This window comes from Pseudorasbora parva, chromosome 9, assembly GCF_024679245.1.
Source record: "Pseudorasbora parva isolate DD20220531a chromosome 9, ASM2467924v1, whole genome shotgun sequence".
In the NCBI taxonomy this organism is placed as follows: domain Eukaryota; kingdom Metazoa; phylum Chordata; class Actinopteri; order Cypriniformes; family Gobionidae; genus Pseudorasbora; species Pseudorasbora parva.
Window position 1 is genome coordinate 5768453 of NC_090180.1, and position 15475 is coordinate 5783927.

At 37.1% G+C, this 15475-nt stretch overlaps 1 protein-coding gene across 2 annotated transcripts in view; it reads right to left on the minus strand.

The window, feature by feature from the left end:
- Nucleotides 1-5071: 5071 nt before the first annotated feature.
- atp6v1h (ATPase H+ transporting V1 subunit H) overlaps nt 5072-15475 on the minus strand; it is a 48808-nt gene continuing 38404 nt past the window's right edge. For both annotated transcript variants that reach the window (XM_067453635.1, XM_067453634.1), the window contains one exon: nt 5072-5433. In XM_067453635.1, coding sequence (XP_067309736.1) covers nt 5367-5433 — 67 coding nt within the window. In that variant the 3' untranslated portion in view covers nt 5072-5366. The remainder of the gene's footprint in view (nt 5434-15475) is intronic.

The window sequence follows — 15475 nt, forward strand, 5'->3', positions numbered from 1 at the left end:
AGGAACTCCTGTTGTTAGTGAAAGGTTCATTGGACAAGGAGAGCTTCCGGCTGCAAAATGTCAAATGGATTCAATCGCAGACTGATTGTAAAGCGGTATAAATGTGATCCAATATCCAAAGACAGCGCAGCCTATCTGTGCGATTGTGCACATAGATCATCCACAGAAATGAGTAGCACAAAGTTATGTTGAACAATACACGAGAACATGACTTAATGAATCCGAATAGTTGCATAATGGCATTCCAGTGATCTGATGAGACTGAAGTATGTTGTCACACTTTGGAAACAACAAAAATGCAACAACAAATCTTTATGTCAGAGTCCATCTGATCAGGACGAGCGGGGAGATCGCTCTTAAATGCTGTCTAGTTGCTCCTGTTTTAATTGTAACCATGGGAACAGACAATCTGTGACCCATGTCAACAAAATAGCGCAGATCCGGTCAATATGGCTAGTCGATAATATTCCACCTGCATTACAAAGCCATGTCCTCGACTGACAGCCTCGGTGCGCGGCTCGGTAGGCAGCTGTAAGCATTCGAGATTGTTGTTGAAACATACGGAAACCATTTCATGAAGTCTGGCTGATTTAGAAGTTTTGTCCTTTGTAGAAAATGTTAAGACCATGATCAGTCAGTGCATTTCATGTAACAGAGGCCTTTTATAAAAACGGCCCTTGAAAACGCGTCATGCATCTTCCATCGGAGAAGAGTCCTCAAAGCCACATGCCTCCGAGAGCCCTTACACAAACTCATCATTGATCATGGCAAAAGGATGTCTGAGTCGCACATTACTTAGCATCCACTCAGTGTGGGAAGTGTCATACAAGCATTGGCACGCCATACAGCGCTGCTGAGATGTGGGTTCATAGACGCGAGTCAATTCATTCTTGACACAAAAGGCTGCATCTGAATAGGACGGAGGTGTGAAAGAAAAGAAAAAAACAAGTTTCCCAATAAGGTTGAATACAACATCTGATAAAGCCACTAACAACCTTGTTTCACAAGGCTTTGGGGAGCCCTAAATGACCCTGTTAGAATTCAAATGATCCTCGACATCCTGCATGAGTTGATAACAACATGTGCTGTGGATCTGTCAGATAGTACGGTGGTAATAGTCTTTGAAGGTTATCTCTATCTGGACATCCACAAAGCACACCGGGCTATTTGCTAACCGATAGTGCTACAGCTACAGCTTGTTTTCCATTTAGAAAGAGGGATGAGGGAGAAAGAAGAGGCGACTGTACACACAAATTACCCAGCGGCTGCATCTGCTCTCGTCTGATGCTCTGACCAGTCGTGTATAGAAAAGGCTCTGGAAGGTTATTTCAAAAATTGGGATGTGCAAGGAATGGTGCAAATGGGTTTGTGTTTATGAATGACACTGATATGATAACCTGATCATGGTGTTAAAAGGCCTGCTGCAACATGAAATGAAGTACATGAATCTGATTGTAAATATTGGAGACGCTGTCGACATGTCTGTCTGATGTTTTGGGCCATTCACACAGAAAGAAGCCGGGCAGTGGAGTCAGTTCTAGATAGCCGTAGCAGTTCAGTTTACTCACGGTTCAGCTTGGTTTCAGGGTCATGCGGCTTCAGTACGTGCTATAGGGAAATTAGTTATCAGACATGACATGTTCAACTGTCAAATTAAAATAAAGAAAATAAGAACATATAATCAAAATACAAGAAACAGCAAAAAGTAAAAAATTAATTAATTAATTAAAAAAAACATACAATACAGTCCCTGACAAAAGTCTTGTCGCTTGTGTACAAATTGACCTAAAGAAAATATGTGAAATATATTTCTAATCAAGATTTTTTTTTACAAGAACTGGCTCATTTTAATCCCACCAGCTTTTGTGATAATGTTTCAGTGAAAAACTAAACTTTCAAAAAGTATTCTAATATTCACAGCTTGGTAAAGCCCATTGAGTCAATTTTTGCAAAGACATAAGTGTTGTCACCTTGTCATATGAGCTTCCCCTGTGACTAATATTGGATCAATTAGGTCTCAAGTGTGTATAAAAAGAACCCCAGTACACTGGACCTTCACATCAACTGCAACTAGACCTCTGCAAACATGCCTAAGATTCACCCTGAGACTAAAGGACAGTTTGTCAACCAGAACAGTTTGTCGGATTCTGTCTCGAAATGGCCTCCATGGTCGAATCAGTGCCCAGAAGCCAGCGCTAAACAAAAGACAATTGAAAAACCGTGTGGCATTTGCCAAGGCCCACAGCCTGCTAAAAGGATGGACGCAGGAAAAGTGGCAGAAGGTGGATTTTTCAGATGAATCTTCTGTTGAATTACACCACAGTCGCCGCAAATATTGCACGAGACCTACTGGAGCCAGAATGGATCCGAGATTCCCCCAGAAAACAGTGAAGTTTGGTGGCGGAAAAATCATTGTCTGGGGTTACATCCAGTATGGGGGTGTGCGAGAGATCTGCAGGGTGGAAGGCAACATCAATAGTCTAAAATACCAAGAAATCTTAGCTACCTCTTATATTCCCAACCATAAAAGAGGCCAAATTCTGCAGCAGGACGGTGCTCTATCGCATACTTCCATCTCCACATCAAAGTTCCTCAAGGCGAAGAAGATCAAGATGCTCCAGGATTGGCCAGCCCAGTCACCAGACATGAACATCATTGAGCATATGTGGGGTAGGATGAAAGAGGACGCATGGAAGACGAAACCAAAGAATATTGACGAACTCTGGGAGGCATGCAAGACTGCTTTCTTAGCTATTCCTGATGACTTCATCAATAAATTGTATGAATCCTTGCCAAACCGCATGGATGCAGTCCTTCAAGCTCATGGAAGTCATACAAGATATTAAATTTGGATCTCACAGCACCACAACTTAATTTGCTGACATATTTTTGTATTTGCAGTAAATTTGTTCAATTTCTGTATAGGCGACAAAACTTTTGTATTGCCAAAATTTGACCTTTCTGTCTTGATTAAATGATAAATATTTTTTCTGTGAACATTATTTATTTCAGTGCATTAAACATCATTTGGGAGGGTTTTAGCTTTTCATATGAGCTATTTCTAACACCAATTAATTAATTAAAAGTCAGGTTAATATCAGGTATTTCTACAAAATAGATAAGCGACAAGACTTTTGTCAGGGACTGTAGAGCAAAGATGAATAATATAAGGCAGAGTGTAAATAGCAACTGGACACTCTTAGCGATAATTAAGTGCAAAGATTGATATTTGATATTTACACTAATTGCAACTAGCTGTAGATGATATTTACTAAGTGAAATTGGTAATTGTGTGTGTTTAATTTCTGATGATGCAGTGAAACATGCCAAATAGTGCTATTTTCATGATTTATCAAATTTTTTATGTGGTTCAGATACAATAATATTTTCAGTTTCTATTTATTAAACAAATTTCCTTCATTGTATCAACTAAAATTTTTAATGTCAATAAAATCAAAATTAAGGCAACCAGGTTACTTACTTTTTTAAGTAAAACCAACAAAAACCAACACATTTTTTTTACAGTGTAGGATGCAACAATAACAGTGTAAATTATTATATTTATTAAAATAACTAAATGGATGCCACCTTATGAGACAATAAAAGCCCTCCCTACACCTACCCCTAATAAATGATTTTATTGTTATTAAATATAATTTCCTTAGGCAGTTTATTTCCACTTTAAGAACACTTTCTCCATTTTTATTGAAAGTAAATGCCGTTCTGATGTGATGTGTGATGGGAAATGGTAGAAGAGATAACTCGTCAAAAGGCGAATTTGAACCTGGGTCGAGCGTGTCAAAACCAAGATCCTTAAGCGCTACTGACTATGACACAGAAAGAAGAAAAAAATGAATATCATGTATCTAAAAATTAAATCTTCAATCTTGTTGAAATGAAAGAGTAATAAAAAAATTCTGCCTTCCGTGCATTATTTCTTAAAGGGGGGGGGGGGGGGGGGGGGGGAGGATGTAACTGCTGTATGTGCAACTCGTTTTATGATATTTTTAACAATCAGATTATAGATACGTCGTCAGATTCGAGACGAACAGCGGTGATACGCACCGAACCGTGGGCCAAAAGCGGTCTGGTTAGATTTTTTACAGAGAGCCGTTACACCCCTAACTCTAGAGACGCGTTTTTAAAAGTTAAACTTATTTAACTCGAGCATTTTTTTCATCCAAAAGTGTAAATTTAATGTAAAATTGGAATAAATGTATTTATTGCGAATACAACCTTTTTTATCCCATGTGTTTAAGATAACAAACTCTTCACTTCTTGTGAAACTGGCACAAAATATCTGTAATAAAAATGAACTGGCTGCTTTTCCACCTGTAAGACTTTTTTTCTTCTGAGTAACACAAGAGTTTAAGTTGTTTCCCCACTACGAGTCAATGGGGTCCAAAAAAAGGTTCAAGAATAGTGCAATGCACTGATTGTTGATTTGATTTTGAGATGTGTGCAAAATGAAGATGACAGAGAATAATTATGTAGCGTATTTTCATAGAAATAAAAAAGCCTCTTGCCTGTTGTGGTGGTGTTTGTAGCTTTTTAGGGCCATAAAATCTAATATAAACATATGAAATCATATTTCATGATCTGAGGTTTATTGTGTCGTTACACGAATCTTTAGATTCTGTTTATGGAGACATATTTGTGATTTCAAAAGAGCAAAGCTATCCTAAGGGTTTATAAAAATATTATAATTTGGAAAAAAGGGATTTACAACATCCACAATAGCCGTTTCGTATCAGTTTGCTTTACTACAAGCAAAACATTGTGAGACAGAAAATAAATATATGGTCTGAATGTGGTTTCTATTGTATATTACACTAAAGGAATGATATGATGACTTGTGAAATTGAAGGATTACCATATAAATCTGATATTTGAATGAGACTGCAACATCACAGAGAATCAAGTGCAAATGACTTTCCCGACAGAAGCGAATCTGAGCTGAGCAGACAATGTGATTCTTTCCATCTGTCCGTCTGGTATATGAAGTTGCTTTGAGTGAAATTAACAGCCTAACAAAGTCGGAGGTTTCAAAACACTTAGTTGAACAGATGCATTTATTGTGGTAGACTCTTTATTGGAATGCATACTCATCGTTTTACATTTAAGACATAAATAACATTTGGTAATACTCTGAACTGCTCTGATCACTTTATGTGATTTTAGTGACTTAGAACGCACAACTTTACACAACAACAAAGCACAACAAAGAAGAGCTAAATTATAAACTGGTGGTTTAATACATCAACTCGTTTTTTGTTTAACCCGTTCATTATATATAGCACAGATTTACATTCACACCAAGAACACGGGATCAGACACTCCGGCTCACACACAAGCGCATGTGCGATTCAGCTTCGGGCAGCCACAGCTGGAGCCGACTGCTCGGACGACTGCAACTGCTTCCCCAGGTACTCCCTGAAAAAAAACACCACAGAAGCGTTATGCTAATGTTGATCTTTTTGAACAGCTATGATGTGCGCCTCTTTGTATTTCTCGATTTTCCTTTATGCAAGTTAAATAAAACTGTTTTTTGAGCTGCCGCTTTTTGAGACAAAAAGCAAACGGTCACGCACACTGAAAGAGGTGAATACTAAAGACGCCAATGTTTGATCACAGCACTTCCCACAGCCGATTCTCCAATCTAACTACATTCAATTCAACATGCCTTCCTGAATAATCTTCATGAGGTTCGATTTCTTCCTCTTTGATTACGGAAAATGTCATTTTACCAAGGCAAGTTAATTCTGAATGACACCTGTGGTTTCTCAGCTGTTGGGAAATGCTATCTGTCATTTAAATCCTTTCAAAGCGCCCGCCATCTTGAAGTCTAGCCAAAGCCATCAAACCCTGTTAACAGTTTGTCTTAAACAGTGACCTTTTTAAAGTGGTTTGCTTGACTTCAGGCCTCAGGTGCTTCAAATACGATTGCACAGCTTATAGATTCAGAAAGGACACACAATAGATCCCTTGCATCTGAATATGTAGTTTTGTCAGAACACACAGTATCCACTGAGATGCACATCAGTTCATCAGCTTGAGTGCGCTTTATGAAGTTATCTGATGCAACCATGTGATCTTTTCCTTTCTTGGTAAGTTGACAAAATTAGCAAACACCTGCCATTCATTAACTGTCATTTCTGGCAGCTTGTCCAACATCTACTGGGCTCGACTTGCCAGACTTCAGCACATCAGCTGATGTTCGCATGGAAACAAGACCGATAAACGCAGAGCTATTGTACATCAGCAGAGAAACACAGAGGGCTGACTCATTAGGGATCCAGTAGAGATAAAACAGGCTAAAATATGAGGATTAATAACAGCTTGACTTCCAATTTGTGTATTAATTGAGCTAATGTGTTCACGGCTAGCTTGCAAAACAGGATGTGCATGGCATTAAGGGTTGGTTATGTAGATGGAGCATTAAGTAACTGTAGAGGAGGGTTTCCCAAGCGGGAGTTCATGAGAAAACTGCAGGGGGTTTGTGAGACGATGAAAAGATTATAATTCAATAAATAAAGTCTGTGGTTTCATTTTTGCACTGTTTACTTACCAGACAAGAGATGAAGCCACAACACACAATGAAAGTGAATCTTTATCATGTTAAATGACATTAGAGAACCTTTTAGCTCAATTTCAGGGGGTACTTTAAGAAAATATTGTCAGGGGTTTGGCTGAAAAAAACAGGTTTAGGAATCTCAGTCGTAGAGAAATTTGCTGATGTACTGGATGTTACATTTATTATCACTTTAGGCACCACAAGTTTATGAAATAATTGGAAAACGGTCAAATGATAGCCAGATTGTACGGAAGCTCATTTCCGCCATGCACAGAATAAAAAGGGAATTGCTACTTTTTATCCCTCAGTTACAAGTTATAAAGTCAGAATTGTTAGATATAAACTCGCAATTCTGAGAAAAAAAAGTTACATTTATCTTTTAAAATATGCGTGGCATTAAGAGTTTGTTATGTAGATTATTAAGTAACAGTAGAGGAGGGTTTCCCAAGCGGGAGTTCATGAGGAAAAACTACAGGGAGTGTGATTTGATGAAAAGATTATAATTCAATAAAAGTCTGTGGTTTAGTTTAGCACCGTTTCCTGACCAGACAAGAGATGAAGCCGCAGCACACAATGAAAGCCAATCGTTATCATGTTAATCAGAGCTTTAAGACACGCAGATTCTATTTCAGAAACGGTTTCTATTACCGAAACATCACAGCTGGAACAACAACACATGAGAATCCTGCACTGATTATGTGCTTTGTTTAATGTTTAAAGTGTCTATTGTGACTGAATATCATTTTGCATGCCTTTTATAGCCATACTGAAGGTGGCATTGGATAATTCAACTCAATGTGAACTAACGTGTATTTTATGCCAAAGATTGTTTCAGTCACTCAGTATGCATTTTTAATAAATGTTAAAGTAATTAATAATATTTATGCATTTGATTATGTACTTATCCATTTTTTTGCAATTGCAGTGCGCTTGCCTAGAGACTGACTGATTCTTATTGGCTGATGTCTGATTGATTTGGTCAGATCTCATTTACTTTGTGTCTAGTGTGGACAGAAAAATTGCTTATCGCTGGATTATTATTGCATGGCGTCTGGTATGGCCGTGTGTTTCAGAGCGAGGCACAGCACTGTTCATTTCGCCAGGGTGGCTTTTTCCATGTGCTTAATAGAGGTAGCACAGTCTAGTCAATTTTAATACCCTGTCATGATGCTTTAAAGGTGCAGTGTGTAGTATTTATGAGGATCTAATGACAGAAATGCAATATAATATACATTACTTTGTTTTCTGGGGAGTAGAGACCTTAAATAAGGAACCGTTATGTTCATTATGTGCAGAGCCATTTCAATCTACATACACACGGATCCCCTAACAGGGAAATCAGCATTTTGCACCGTCATGTTTCAATAGTGGCTTTTAATGGACAAACTTCTCTACAGAGTAGTCACTCTCTGCTCTCTCAGACGACATCTTTGTCCTGTGTCAGCCACCGTAGCTTCTCTATAGCCCCCCCCAACCAGTTCAGCGGAAATCCCGCCCTGCAGCTGATTCTTAAGATTTTATTGGTCGTGTCAGTCACAGTAATGATTGCCTACACCAAACACTGATCACTAAACCTACCCGTCACTGTAGCCTTAGCCAATGAAATTAGCTGCAGGGCGGGATTTCCACTGAACTGGTTAAAAAAAAAAAATTCACGCTCTCTATGTGCTTCGAACGGGCGGGTTGAGTGGTGGACGGTTGCAATTCGCAACCTCACCACTAGATGCTGCTATAGTTAACACAGTACACCTTTAAGCTTGATGTCGATTAGTTGCTGGTCAAGGCCTATAGAGGGTGCAACAGGACAAAGAAATATTTGAAGTCCATCTTTTTGACACTCAAGTTATTCGCACTTCTACGCTGCTGCATTGTAATGAACACACATACAGACCGCGTGCACATCACGCGCAGATCGCACGCACACAGAAGCATTCAGTAGCGCAGAAATGAACACCGTTCTGTGATTTATCAATAGCTTAGAAACTAAGAAGTTCTATCATATATTTCTTAAGCCCTATTCGGACAGGATTAGTTTAACATGGGGACGTGGGGGTAAAGTAATTATTACCAGAGGTTCTCTGTGATTTTAGTCCCGTCCGAATGTGCCATCTCGGTAATCATTACGGACAACGTCAGTAAAGATTACCGAGACTTTTACCTTCTGTAAAAAGGTCTGGAAAAATGACCTCGGGTAATACTAATCCCGTTCGAATAGACCTGCTGTAAAAATGTATGGTAAAATTCCGTCATTTCCTGTTTAAAAGTTTTAAAAAAGCGCATTTTGCGACCTTGGAGGCGCTTGAAGCATTCGGTTGAATTGTAGGTGGTGGGACAAATCTGTGGAAAATGTCCAGTATTTTCCGCATATCATTTAAAGCAAAAAGAAGATCAAAAGCACTTATTAGAGGCACAACACATTTTAGCTCTAGGAAAGTGTCTATTACCAACATAATCCAATCAGAATCGTTAGACTGGACCTAACTGTTTATTAAAACACATATATATTGGAGACGGAGTTCAGACTGGTGCTCAGGTTGTGTGTTTGCTCACGTGATAACGGTAACGTCATACGCACATGACGTCAAGGAGGTGCGTAAAGCGAGTTACTCCTCCCACTTCTGCTAGTTTTACTGAGATGTCTTATCCCGTGCGAATTGGCCATTAATATTACAGACGTCCTGAGGTAAAATGGCTTTAAATGACCATGTTAATCTAATCCCGTCCAAATAGGGCTTTAGTAACTAAAACAGAGCTTCACTACTAGTAGAGTGACGCTGCCAGATCGCAATCACGCAATCGCTCGCACACTAATGTATTCATATAAATGTAATCTTTACTGTGCTACTTTTTCTGTATCTGATTTAGAACAAGCAGAAATCTGTGAGATAAAAAGGACTGGTAAAAATAAGCTGTTATGTAGGAGCAATAGCCTTGTGGGCAGCGCTGTGTCATATGCCATAGCTGCGCACAAGCCAACCCGCGTTCAAGTCTCAGCTCGAGGTTCAGGCTCATTTGTTCATTAATGACGACATCAGCGACTTTCATCACAAAGCAATTCAACCCCTAGTGCATAATTGCCAACATTTTAGAGGACGTAAGTTTTCAGCATTGTACTTATCACGGGCTGAATGCAGTAGAGATGGAACTGGATCTAAGCGCAGCAGTCTTTAATGATACCAAACTAACAGAAATACTCAGCTTTCTCAGGATTGCAAAAAACAAGAACAGAACAAGCAGAAAAAAAATCACTGGCATAGACGATGACAGACAGTGAACAGGACTAAACGCGGGGCCTAAATACACAGCAAACAAGAACTAATGAGACTAATTAATGAAACACACCTGAACTGAAACTCAAATCAATCTGTAACCAAGGAGACAAACGGGCAGGGGACTGAGGAAGAATGAACTAATGAACAAACTGACAGCAAAAGACTAGAACAGGAATACAAACATGACTGAAAACAAACTCGAAATGTGACAGGACGAGACGTGGAAACAATAAGCGTTTCTAAACCTGCGGCCAGCTAAACAGACTAAACGTCTTCTTGAAAAATAAAAGCTAAAGGTTGAACTTCTAAAAGTAATTTTTTTTTAACACATCATGTTGAAACTCATAATGTCAGATACAGTCATAAGCAAATATTACTTTTATTTTATTTTAAAGTACAATAGCATTATTACAATACTTTATTTTTGTCTTCATTATTAGAAATAGGAAATCAAAAATAATATAAAATAATCATCATTATACAAATGGACTTTGGCTGACAAAAAAAAAAAAAAAAAGAAGTTTAGGAATCCCAGTTGTAGAGAAATTTGCTTCATCCTCACTTTAGGCACCATACGTTTATGAAATAATTGGAAAACGGTTAGCAGTTTTTGCAGTTTGCAGTTGTGTATGGAAGCTTGTTTACACCACAGAATAAAAAAATTAAATAAAGAAAGGTAATTGCAAATTATTACTCAGTTGCGAGTTATGAAGCCAGAATTGTTAGAATTCTGAGGGAAAAAAAGTCTGAGTTTTGACTTTATATTTATTTATGAGAATATTATAACATCATATTGCGAGTTTATGAGAAAAAAGTCTGAATTATGAGATGTAAACTCGCAATTGTGAGATGAAAAGTCGCAATTATCTTTCGAAATGTTTTATTCTGTGGTGGAAACAAGCTGAACAGAAGAGGAAACAAATGGGCAATTAATCAGACGAGTATGAGTGCAACTATGAGTGTGTTATTGCTTTCATAAAACAGTTTGATGTAAGGCTGCGCAATATATTTTATCATCAATATTGTGATGTGATGTGCGCATTCGCGACTGCAGGAGGTGCGATATCAAGCGATCATAGTTGATCCGTACAGACCAGGCACCACTGTTCAAAACACTCGTGATTTTCAGAGTAATTGCAAACTTTAAACATAACAAAGCAAAAGCTGATCATTTTCAAATGTTTCAGGTTCTGCCAGACTAAACAATAAAGTGATTTTAAACCATTTGAGTGTAAGAACACATGAAAGAACTCAATTCTGAACTCGCGCAGAAATCATGCTTGAACAGACAATGGGGCGTATACACACAAAAAAAATCTGCCTGTGTAAGTATCCTGGTAAACACAAGGGTAGGGTTGCACCAGCCATTCACAAGTTTTTTCTTAAATTGAAATGTAAAGAGGCTTAGTAAAAACTACATAGTTTGTAGATAACCATACTTTTTTTTAAAAAAGTTGCACCATTTGTTCTGAAGGCAGAACGTAGCTAGTAGGGCGTACTACAGTAAAAAAAGTAATGCGTAGTCACGTATGATAAATATGTTCCCTCAATGATCCAAAAGCAGCCTTCAAACACGTGAGCAGAAGTTGTTGAAATGTTGTGAACTACATTCTAAATACTTTTGATGAAAATAATTTTCCATTAAATACAATACGTAATCATGAATAACATAAGTGCTTTTATGTATAAGTAACATTCAGAAACTGTAGGCTATTTGAAACAAAATTAGGGATTCATAAATAAATACTGAAACAAAAAAATAAGACATTTTTGACAACACAGACTGATGGGACAGATGCACACAGCTTGGGTTTGTGTTAACTGGTAACATAGTAAAATATTCACAATGTTTTCTCTCTTAAAATGTAAGCGAGTGTAAAAATCAGCATTATCATATACGTGTAAAGGATTGAAGTCTGTCATGTGAAACAAGAGCTTATTGATGCAGTTCAGTATGACTGCTATTTTATTCCAACCATTACTCCTGATTGGAGGCTTTCGTAAATATTTAGTTTATACGTAGATTTAGGCTTCAACTAAGTTTAATAGTGCAACGCAAAAATATTTAAAAGTGCATAAGTTGATGCATAAGTGGCCATTTACTTTAAAACTAGGCTAAGACTTGCTGCAACTGGCCCAAGATGGCTTACGTGAACGTAAACAATTGAGAAACACAACCAGATGTGTATATTTATATTGGATCTGTGTTTTCGGTCCTAAAGTGACAGCAACCTGATATTCCTGCTGCTGTCTAATTAATTAATGTTGTAGCTTTAACAAAGATTCATTCTATTTAAATGTATAAAGTAAAGACTACGCAATGATATTTTACATTTGGTTATTTAATCTCTGTGCCTGAATACTATTAGACTTACCTGAAAAACAGGCTAAAGCACTGTTTATTTCATGTGCATATTGTGGTTCTATTGTATTTATCTATGCCTGTAATGTGTTTATTCATTTTTATGAAGATTCACTCTCCTTCAAAATCACCCCAATCAGTCTACAATTATTCATTCTTTCTAAATAAAGCTTTTCAAGTCATCTGGGGACTTTTTTCAAATCACAATATATACCACAGAAAACCTTATACCACAAAATGTACCACAGTTTTTTTTTCTTTTCTTTTTTTCAATGTCACACAGCCTTTCTTTGAGAGCACAAATGTGTAAATAAATAAGAAACAAGTTTTGTGAGGAACTACTTATGAGAAAAAAACTTACATTTTTAATGACTATCTTCATAAGAGACAGCTGCAAATTCCCGAAGGACTGGCCGAGATAAAGCTGTTCTTAGCGGTTATGCGAGTCCTAGATGGCCTCTGACAGCTCACACCTCCAAAAACATCTAAGCACATGTTCAAATAGCTGCTCTGTTTATATATAAATTGCATATTTAAGATCTGAACAACTACATGATCGCCTAAAAAACACTCCAAAAACTACATTTGCGACACAAACAGTGGTATTTGTACATTTATGTGAGAAATGCTGCCAGTATAGGTCCAGTGGAAACAAGCAGAGTGACACAAACTAAAACGATTTCCGTGTGATATTAGAAGAATATTGCATGGCTGGAAAAGGCTCTCAGCCAATTACATTTGAGAACTAAGTTTATGACCATAAGGTCTATCTGTGGGTCATAAATAACTGAATATTAATGTCCGATTAGTTGCACTGCTTTGTGCTAATTGAAGTGAAGCTTCAAGCTAAAATAAAGATCAGCAGATGACATTCATTTATTAAAACGGCCAAATGTAAACTTGCATAAAGGTCTTAATTTAAATGCCAAAATGGACCCTCGCTTTATGAATATATAAAAAAAAAACACATTGGTGGAGTCTAAAATGAGTATGCAGAGAAGCACATTAAATCCCAAATGAATCATTATACTGAAATCTATTTTCATTTCCCACTAAAAAGCACTATTATGAGTCACCTCGGAGGTATAATTTTGTACGTTTTCCCAGGTTTAAATTAGGATTTAGTATCTCACATTTCCAGTGTGGTCCCAGACTTTTGGGCTGAATGGCATCCAACACAGCCTACGCAAAAATATTCCTCCAGAACAAACTGGACAGACAACAATCACACCTTTCACAGTGAACCAAAGACTCCACAGGGCTCAGTCCCCTGCACTTTGCATTCAATTTTCTGCCAAACTTGCAATCGACCCAAACCACAAGATGTATTTGAGGGTCATAGTGTCAACGTGATGAATTCAAGAGACTCTTAACTTTTTCTTCGCTGACACCTTTAACCGATTCCTACATTTTTTCAATGTCAAGGTCCTATAACTATCAGTAAGAAAAGCCAAAGGTGAGTTTATCCTCATTCATCCTGTATACAGCAAGAGACGTCAGACTCATCTTCTGAGTGTGGCTTATGAGACGTCTGACTATATCTGTGGCCTTATTCATTCGACCGCTGTTAAATACAACTATGACCCAAGGTGACCTCGTGTTTGAAGGACTGTGGATGATTTTTAAAGCTGAAAAGAAAGGGACAACTCTGCTGTGGCAATCAGGCTCCAACAAGACTGTGAATTTTACAAAAATGAAGAGCTTATTAACAATCTACCTGCGTCCTCAGGTGTCTAAGACTTTAATGACTAAGAGGATTCAAATGAATGCTCTATTACTCTGTGGACTGCTTCTAAAATTACCTCATTTAAGAGTTTCTGAGTTCAAGAAATGGAAATAATAATTTTTCAAGGCATGTCACCACTTTCTCATGATAAAAGTTATAATACTATTCAGAAATAATAATAATAATAATAAAAACACTATATAAATATTGAGTCCAACAAGCCATATCAGTCATATATCTTTACTTATTTTACTTTAATTTAGGGCAGCAGCTATCAATTATTATTATAGCAATTGAGTATTCTACCAATTATTCCGTTGATTAATTAAGTAATCAGATAAGAAGCACCTTTTCTTTATTAAATAGCAATAGTAAATATACAAGAGAAAATAAGACATGTATATTAAAATGAACAACCAATTTGTTTCCTTTTTTGTTTTATTGCGGAAATTGCAAACATTACTATCTGTGAACTAAACCAATTTAGTGTATTCAATTGCCATATTACATTCAAAATGCATAATATATATATAGCAACTAAAAATCTATTTCAAATTACTTAAAAAGGAAACTTGGAACAGGAACAGGAACAGGAACAAGAGTAGAGATGGGCATACAGAGATGCGCAGATCAGCTATAACATAACAGGATCCAATGTTAAAAACAAACCATCCACCTCTGACTTAGATCCGCATCCGATCTTCACAATACAATTATTTAAACTCTCATTGTTAAGCGTGATGCTATTATAACATATTAGCTACATTGAAGCAGGTTGCTTTAAAAATCTTCTTTGGCGAAATTTTATTTCTTAAATAACCTAAACCAGGGTCGACAATCTATACAGCACGCAAGGCCGGAGGAGTAAGAGCTGGAACGTGAGCAAACACGTTCACAGCTTGATTAATTTAGGAACTATAAATACGATTAAAGTGTGAGTGTTACGCAAATTAATGAAAGCACGCAGCTCTGAATGGAAGAGCGGCGCGCATCATGTGCACACAACAGTTACAGCGTGTTCAGCCTGTTGAGCTTAGCTTTGAGAACATTTAATGGTGTATTTTGGTGATATTAAGTACATAAAGTCAAATTAAACATTTCACATACACATCACAATGACGGTGATGCATGTGCAAACTCCATTTATGCCGTTCATGTGTTTCGATTTGCTCATATCTCTTCAGCTGACAAGCTGAACTATTTTTAGAAATAATTTGTCATTTTTATCCTATTGTTTACTATACTTATTTGCTTGTGCACGCAAATATAATCTTATATGTTTGAAGGGAACATTTGGTTAACTGTTGGGGAAAAATGATGTGTAACATTATATAAGATCTGTGCAGTACAGCATGTATGTATGTATGTATGTATGTATGTATGTATGTATGTATGTATGTATGTATGTATGTATGTATGTATGTATGTATATATATATATATATATATATATATATATATACACATATACAAACACACACAAACTTCACTATATGTCTTTGAATTTCTATGCCATTTCTGTTTAAATTTGTACACATTTAT